The sequence below is a fragment of the Physeter macrocephalus genome, chromosome 10 (genome assembly GCF_002837175.3).
Source record: "Physeter macrocephalus isolate SW-GA chromosome 10, ASM283717v5, whole genome shotgun sequence".
Classification (NCBI taxonomy): domain Eukaryota; kingdom Metazoa; phylum Chordata; class Mammalia; order Artiodactyla; family Physeteridae; genus Physeter; species Physeter macrocephalus.
The window spans coordinates 55,197,561-55,206,688 of NC_041223.1; the positions used below are offsets into that span (position 1 = coordinate 55,197,561).

General features: G+C 43.8%; 1 protein-coding gene across 1 annotated transcript in view; it reads left to right on the plus strand.

Moving 5' to 3' along the window:
- PREP (prolyl endopeptidase) overlaps positions 1–9,128 on the plus strand; it is a 148,245-nt gene that overhangs the window by 78,873 nt on the left and 60,244 nt on the right. Inside the window, exons 9-10 of the mRNA XM_024115546.3 lie at positions 2,061–2,258; positions 7,717–7,820. Of these exons, the coding sequence (XP_023971314.1) occupies positions 2,061–2,258; positions 7,717–7,820 (302 nt within the window). The remainder of the gene's footprint in view (positions 1–2,060; positions 2,259–7,716; positions 7,821–9,128) is intronic.

Consider the following 9,128-nt stretch of genomic DNA (forward strand, 5'->3'; position numbering starts at 1 on the left):
GCACAGGGAGATCAGCTAGCCTAGAGGGGTGGGATAGGGAGGGTGGGAGGGAGGGAGACACAAGAGGGAAGAGATATGGGAACATATGTATATGTATAACTGATTCACTTTGTTGTAAAGCAGAAACTAACACACCATTGTAAAGCAATTATACTCCAGTAAAGATGTTAAAAAATAAATACATAAAGTACAGCTGTAAAGTCAGAGCTTTTATTAACGACAGTCTACAAATCACCTTGTCCTTTTCTTATTCACTTTGTTTTAGAATTCTGATGTACTCGTAGTTAACACAGATTGATTATTTTTGGGCAGAAATAATTTACTTCAGTTTTTTTCCCCTTACTTTCCTTAAAACATTAAAGCCACATGAAATATATTGCTTGATTGAAGCACTTAAAAAGTCATATTGGATGAGCAAATTACTTTCAGGTGTAAGTTCTTCCTTATATCCTGACTTGAGGAAAAGTTTGCGGTAGTAATCTAAACCACCCGATGAGACTGAGGTCCCTGGTGATCCTCAGAGCTCCCTCTGGCCGGTGTCTTGTTGATCATTGATAACGGTGTATGCGTGAACTACTAGTTTCTTGGGTTTAAAAATAAGCAGTGTAAAGAGCCCCTTGCCCTGCATCCCACCATGAAACCCAAGAAAGGCTTTTCTTTTCCACGCGCTAGAGCTGTTCCCTGCAGCCCTGTCCTTGCTTCCATTTACTAAAGCATCTCTCCCTCTGGATGGCCTGTCCTTAGCGCTGGCCCATCTCGTCCAGAGCACGACAGATTGTGCTTGGTGCCTGCCCCCCTGCTTTCTCCTTTCCTCCTCTGCTCACTCACCTCCGCTCTCCCAGCTCCGTCTCGGATGGTACCATCACTGAAGCTGCAGCTCTGGACACCGAGGGGCCTCGTGCCTCTGCCTCATTTTCCTGTCCCCACACTTGCCACGTCCTGGTGAGTCTTCCTGGGAGATGCCTTTTGTTTCTTTGCCCCCTTCTCCAGACTTTATCCCCAGCTTGATGTGTTCTGTCTGGCTTCTTACAGTTGTGTGTTCGGGTCTCCCCTCCACCCTCTGTGCACCTCTGTTGTTCTCTGGTCAGTCATCGGATGCATGCATCTGATGTCATCTTTATGTGTGTCACCCTTCTCTCCAACAGTAGCTCCTCAGTAACGGCTGAGTCAGAAAGGCCTAAACTCGCCCCTACCTGGCTCACCCAGTCCCCCATCAAACCACCACTACTGCCCCCGCCCACGCCCGAATGGAACAGCGGTTTTCTTCTTGAAAATGGATCTCTACCTCGTTCTTTCTCCCATTCTCCCTCCCTCGCTCCCTTCCTTCCTGCTGTTGGTTCATTCGTGTTCCTTTTCTCTCTCCTCATCCCCGGCTCTGGCCTTCATTCCTTGAGTCATGTTTTCCCACCTTCTCTTCCCCCAGAGAGCTGTCCTGTTCCTGACACCACCAGGCCCCCCGCCTTCACACCCCTGCCCTCCAGACATAATTCAGCATTTGCTCAAGGGCTCTCTCTTTTTTGGGGTCCCAACCAACCACTCACTCACCCTTGTTTACAAGTTACTACTTGTATTCTTACGCGATTGTGTCTCAAGGGCAGAAATGACCTCATCTTCTTGCTGGTCCGTCCAGCACCCTGTAGGGTATCTGGCACATACATTTACATTTACATTTAATACAGTTTTGTTGAATAAACAATCCTGACAGATGTGGATCATGATTCGGGCTTTGTTGTTTTCCTTCTTATACCTCCTGTAGCATGATATTGGACACAAAATAGGTAAGCTGGGTTATTTGTATTACACACGTTATCTAGATCATCAAAAGCTCCTGGCCCCAGGTGGAGAATATCTTGTTACCTCTGGAGATGACGGTGGCTGTGATTTATTAAAGGGATACGCTGAAAACATGATGCATGATTAACACCAATTATAAAATCACTTGCAAGTCTCACTGCCGCAGAGCACAGCGTAGAACTCAAGAACTATTGTTCGGTGAAATGAGTATGTTTTGGGTTAATTTTCAAAACTACGTTATGCTTTATCTATTGTTCTCTTTTCAGAGTGGGTAGCTTGCGTCAGGTCCAACTTTTTGGTGTTATGCTACCTCCATAACGTAAAGAACGTTCTGCAGCTTCACGACCTAGCCACCGGTGCTCTCCTCAAGACCTTCCCCCTTGAGGTCGGCAGTGTCGTGGGGTACAGCGGTCAGAAGAAGGACACCGAAATCTTCTATCAGTTTACTTCCTTTTTATCTCCAGGTGAGAGTCTTTCCACCAATGTTGTCCAATTTAAAAATCAGACTCACGTTTGGGTTTCTTTTGAGAAATAGAAATATAATGCTGTGTTATTGAAAATCACATATGCTGTATTACAGCCAAAATTACTTAGTGGGAATAAAACAGTAAAACAGATGCTCAGAACAAAGGGAAACATGAACACCTAAAACTGCACTCTCATTAATCTTATATCCTGAGTCTCTCTTCCAGGGACAGGACCATCTGTTGTTCTAGGTTGATTTGAAAAACTAGTATGAACAAGTATAACCTTAGAGTCAGCCTTTGGTCTACAAAACACACACAGTGCAAATAACTAAAAGTGTTAAATAAAAATCTGTAGTCACATCTGACATTAATAAATTGTTTTAAAACTGAGAATAAATTCTGCTCTTGTTAAACTGGATTAAAATGTAATTGTGAAAGTTTAGTCTTAACATCATATGGGGGGGGATTTGTTACTTGGTTCTAGTGGAAAATGAAACACTTGTAAATTGCAATTTTATGGTATCAGTTCATTTTCCCCAAAGTAAACATAGCTCTCTGTATAACTTTTTTTTTAGAGTTGGTCACACTCATTTTGCTTGTTTTGTTTTTTTCCCGTTTCTCCACTTGGCTGCAGTGTTTCTGTTACAGCTGAAGCCATAACACATACCCTGATGTGTCCCAGGAGCCTGGCTCAGTTGGCAGTTTGCGGTTGACTGGGTAGACCCTATCCTGAAAGCAATCTGGCTGAAAAGATGTCTGCACTTTCCTTGTTTGTTTTTTGAGCTCCTTCATCGTCCTTTTTGTCCTACCCAGTTTTGTTGCAATAGTTTGGTCCTCAGCAAATAAAGCAGGCGTAGGGGAGAGCCCAGCAGGTGCAGAAGTGGCCTTGTCCTCCTCCTGGGGTTTGGCAGCTGACAGTGATGCCTGATCCACTTTTTTTTTTTCGTGCCTCAGAGTCACAGAGCAGGCAGTCTTTAAGGAATCTTATCGTCGTGACGGGTTGCCATCAGGGTTATTAAAACCAAAAGAATGATGCTCTGTACGTAGGGCTGATGGTACATCTGGAACACCTAGCAAGCTTTCCTTGCCCATGTGCCTTTCAGAGGATCTCACAGAGATGTGGAAACCATGCCCAGGGCCAGGAGTCTGGAACCGACAGGTCAAGAACCTCACGTCAGGGTGTCTCGAGCCTCACCCCTCCTCCCCTGGGGCTTGGGGGACAGTGGCAGCCAGTGGACAGGAGCCGAGAGAAATAGCTTTCCTCCAGATAGCCATTCTCAGCCACTGCCGTGGGATCCACACTTTATTTCCTCAACTTACACTGGTTCCAGAAATTTCACTTTGGAAAACCTCATAGCCTTTAAACAGTGATAATGGATAAAGGGCAATGAGGAGAACAGAGCAGTGCTGACTCACCTGCTCTTCATATAAGCCAGAGTCCCCAAAGGCCTGTAAACCACGTTCAGTGACCCCATGTGGCCATTTATTTCAGGAACAAGTTCATCATTACCCAGGGATGAAAGGACTCATTGTCCCAGCGTAAAATGATGAGTTCCGTACCAAGCAGTGAAATACTATCCGTGACTGTGGCCGTGAAGTTAGGAAAGAGAAGTGTGTTGTTAGTTCTGTATGGACAGGCAGCCCCTGAGCAAGCTTTAATTTGTTGCTGCAGTGCTTTGTTCTTCTCCTTTGTCTTTTCTTATTCATTTTGCCTCCTGCTTTTTCTTTTCTCTCCTTCATGTAATTTGATATCTAAAACCAGGGAACGGGGCTTCCAGACTCAGGCCTTCTTATCCAAATGTAAAAATGGCCATCAGATAATTAAACTAGATTCCTTGAAAGCAGGAATGGCAGTGTGTACATATACATGCCCACATACATGCATGTCCGCTCAAAGGCTATCTGGCACTGGTCTCTGAAGATTGGCTGTCCACTACTGCAGTAAACAGCAGAGACACTAAATTATAAATAAAGCCCTGGGGCGAAAAATACCTGCAGTGCCAGCTGCTGTGGACACGTGGTATGTCTGGCAGGTGAACACCAGCTGACTGTTTCCCATGGAGGTATATGGTGAAGACACGTCTTGAGCCAAGCCATTTGTACCTTGAGTCGCACTTGGAAGAAATGAGGCAGCCAGGGCAGTTTGGAGCACGATGCACTTATGCCCTGTGGCTCAAACCACTTAGTGGTCGAGCTGACTGATTCTGTACTCATGGAACCTTGGAGGGTTGTCTAAGGCTCACTCCAGACTTGCGTGTGTTGTAATAATCCAGTATAGGCGTCCCAGTTGCATGGCTCTGAGAGACAGGGAGAAGAAATCAAAGAACCTTTCCCAGGCTCTTTGGGAAAGGCATAAAAATGTTTCAAGACTTTATTTTTTTAGAGCAGTTTTAGGTCTACCGCACACCTGAAGGGCTGGTACAGAGATTTCCTATGCACTCTCTGCCCCACACATGCACTGCCTTTGCCGTCATCAGCATCCCTGCTACAGGGTATATCCCCTGTGACAACTGATGAACCCGCATGGACACACATCATAGTTGCCCAAAGTCCATGACTTACCTTAGGAGTCACTCTTGGTGCTGTACTTTCTAAGTTTGGAGAAATGTATGATGACGTGTATCCATCATTATGATACCATGCAGAGTATTTTCAGTGCCCTTAAAAGCCTCTATGCTCTGCCCTCCCCCCGCCAAGCCCCTGGCAACCACTGATCTTTTCACTATCTCCATAGCTTTGCCTTTTCCAGAATGTCATGTAGTGGACTCATAGATTATGTAGCCTTTTCAGATTGGCTCCTTCACTTAGTAATATGAGTTTAAGGTTGTTCCATGGCTTGATGGCTTATTTCTTTTTAGCACTGAGTAATATTCCATTGCTTGGATGTCCCACAGTTTATTTACACATTCACCTACTGAAGGACGTCTTGGTTGCTTCCAACTTTTGGCAGTCATTAATAAAGCTGCTGTAAACATCTGTGTACAGGTTCCTGTGTGGACATGTTTTCAGCTCCATTGGGTAAATAACCAAGGAGTGCAAACAATTTTTGAGAGACTTGTTTTAGTTTGTGGGTTTTTTTCTTTTAACAACCTTAAAACCCAGCGTATAATCGGATGAAACAGTATCTACATGGGTCATCTTCGCAAAGTTCTTTTGCCTTCTTTTTGCATATCCGATTTTCCAGATTCCTCTGATGATTCTTTTGCAACCTCTGGGGTTGCCCCTTCCTCCTAACTCCCATTTCTTTCACCTCCTTACGTTTATTCAGATTATATATAGCAGGAATATTCAAGCTGATTGTCCCTGCCTCTTTCCTGTTACTAGAGTAGCCTTGTTAAAACACTGTTTTCATCAGGAGACCCATCTCCTCAAGTCCAGACACCTCGTGTGGTCTTAAGGGAATTCTATAATTCAGTTCTCTTTTGCCCTTAAACTTTGAAATTATTCCCCAGAGATCACCTGACCAGTCCTCTCTGATTCATGATTCTAGGATGGTTTCTCCAATCCCTTCCCCCGTCCTTGTACTTAAGCAAACCAATTCAGACAGGACGCAAAGCATCATTAGACTATCGGAATTCATGTTACAGTGTGAATATGCAGTGGGCTAACCTGGACTGACCCCAGTGGATCTATAAATAGAAAGTATCCATCAAATATATTAAGTACCAGTACCTTTAGGTTTAACCCAGCCTCCCCCAAGGTGCCACTTCTGCCCCAAACAGAAGAATTAAAGTCAGGCACTTGGCACCCTTTCTCCCAACAGTAGCCAGCCCATGCCCTATACTTATTTCATTCTGCTGTTGGAGGCTTTGATGTCTCAATTTTTCTAGATAAACAGGCATTTAGAGTGTGTTTCCTACTCACTGTCTTTCACTGGGGTCACTGCCCCAGTAACTGGTCAGAGCTGGGAATCCTGGCTCCAGGGTCCTTGTCATTCACTGTAGTACAGGTAACAGTGATGCTGGGGTGAGTCCAGTGCTCAAATGGCACATGCTTGTTCTGCAATCTCTTGTTGTCGTTGTTGTTTGGTCTGGAGTTGTTTTCAAGGATTCAGATGCTTTTTGTGTTTGGATGAAGTGGGGCAGGTACTAATGAAGAAGCTCTTCAAAAATTAACATACATGTGAAGATAGCAATTTGCCCTCAAGATTACATTTATCGGGGCAAGTACAGTATTCAGTGTATCTGGTAATTCAGAATGTATGCCCAGAGTGTAGTCTGGAAGTATTTTATATATAAAGTCATATTCCAACAAATATCCAACTATAACTTAAACTAAGAAAGCCAGGACTTTGGTCATGTTACACATCTCCCCACTGTCAATGTTAATCATAATCCCTATTATAAACCTTAAAATAATTTGTAAGCATGAGAAGTGAGATAACATTCATGGGGATTAGCAGTCCTGTTGTTAAGGAATCTGAATGTATTACTCTTTGCCAGTGGGGGGCAGAGTACTGTTTCTCAGCTGTTAGTGAAGTTCATAGGTACACAGAGGAGTTGAAAAGAAAGCAAGCTGCCATTTTAACACATGATCAATCAATTTGAATATGCCCTGTGGGAGTACCACTTAGTTTCTGGTTTTCCAGCAAGTATCAGTATCTCTACATTGATTTTTCATATACTTGACAGCATATGTTTAAAGTATTCTGTGGGAAGGCTGTCTCCACACCAGCCACTCCAGATGACTAATTCTGTTTCATAAACTAAGCAATGTTGTTATTTTCAAACAGTAATGATTCGTCTTACTTATTGTTTCTTTGGTTTAGTTCTTGAATGTTAGAGTGTAGTAGCGTTAAATTAAGGAAATGGAATTTTAATTAGTGGTTAAAATAAGCTAAAATGTTGTGGTGTGTGTTCATCAATCTGTGTTGTGCACAATTACTGGGATAATCAAAATTTTAAAGGCAACTCCAAAAGGCTACCCTAAAAGGCTGTCTTTGGTCCTTGATTGCTATCCACATGTGTGTCCACAGATGGGTGGGTATCAGGTAGCAGGCGCCCCAGAGTTCCCATCAAGAGACCCCTGAACGGCTGTTGACTTTGGGCAGGTCATTTGAGTTTTCCATCTTAATCACTTCTCAGGTAAAATGGCCCTACATGAAGTTTCCCATCTTCCTTGACCTGTTCTCCTAAGTGACCTGGCGTGGGGAAGACCTGTTAAGTTTCTGCAGTTAGGTTTAACTATTCTCATAGTCAAAGAATGCATTAGAATCTTCTAAAATGAATACCCAGGTGACTGTTGTAAAAAGGAAGGCCGAACACGATGGTGATGATGAAGTGTGAACTGGTGATGGTGACATGGTGACGATGAAGTCAGGCACTCCACACGCCTGACCGTTCTGGGCCCTCTTGCTGCAGTGACCTTACATGGCACTGCAGACTGTGCTTTGTGATTGCCCCCCTTGTATCTAGTGAGTTTGTGGACTGAACTTAAGACTTCCACTTCCTTCTAGGTATCATTTATCACTGTGATCTGACCAAAGAGGAACTGGAGCCCAGAGTCTTCCGAGAGGTGACTGTGAAAGGAATCGATGCTTCCGATTACCAGACAGTCCAGGTATGGAGCATTTGATCCTGACAGTGTGAGTCAGAAAAATCTGACTTTCAGGCCAGGCCATGCACACCCCACTTTGTCAGGAGCCGTGGAGGTAATCCACAACAATACGGGCAACAGATATTTGGGGAACTCCTGCTGTTTCTGGGCATTGAGCCAGGCGTGGTCCCTGCCCTCCTAGAGTTTAAACGTTCTTCTCCCGGAACTGCTACTCTTGACAGGAAGCCAGAGTCCCTTGTCCGGGTGACCAAGGCAACACAGTTTGTCTGCTTGCTTGAAAGTGGGTTGTTTTCTGGCTCAGGTCTCGCGGTGTCATAAATAACAACATAGATCTGCTCTACATAAAATACCCACTCAAGTGCTAGGAGCCAGCCTTTTCAGTCTGAAGTTCGTCTGTATGTCTGCCTGGCACAGGGTTGAGCACGCCGTAAAATATTAGAATGGATGAATTAACTGTTTAATTGTCATGGCACCACCAGTTCAGTCTCTGGTCACCATCCTTTCAGGTTAAGAATCTCCATTTTTGTTTTCTTAGCGCCCCAACTGTACTGAGTCTCCCCAAAACCAAATCACTTACTAATCGATGATGCAGGATGACTCTGTTCCTTTGCAGTGAGAGGTCACCTGTCAGGCACCAAGTGTTTATCAGGGCTCTCCCACCAGGGGGCTGGACCACAGAGACCACAGATTAAGAATCAGACTGTTGTTTGCGAAGGAAAGTTAGATAAAAGAGCACTGATGCACCCGAGAATGTTTCTCTGAAACCAGGGCATCATTTTACCTCAGTGAATTGCCCTTCACCTGTCTAGGAGTAGTCTAGATGATGGGCTAGATCTAGTTCAAAAATAAATAAAACCTTGTTTTTTTTTTATGAATTATGCTTTTTATTTATTTATTTTTGTTGTTTATTTTTTTAACATCTTTATTGGAATATAATGGCTTTACAATGGTGTGTTAGTTTCTGCTTTATAACATAGTGAATCAGATATACATATACGTATATCCCCGTATCTCCTCCCTCTTGGCGTCTCCCTCCCACCCTCCCTATCCCACCCCTCTCATTCTCTACGTCTGCGTCTTTATTCCTGTCCTGCCCCGAGGTTGTTCATAACCTTTTTTTTTTTTTTTTTTAGATTCCGTATATATGTGTTAGCACATGGTGTTTGTTTTTCTCTTTCTGACTTACTTCACTCTGTATGACAGACTCTAGGTCCATCCACCTCACTACAGGTAACTCAATTTCGTTTCTTTTTCAGCTGAGTAATATTCCATTGTATATATGTGCCACATCTTCTTTATCCATTCATCTGT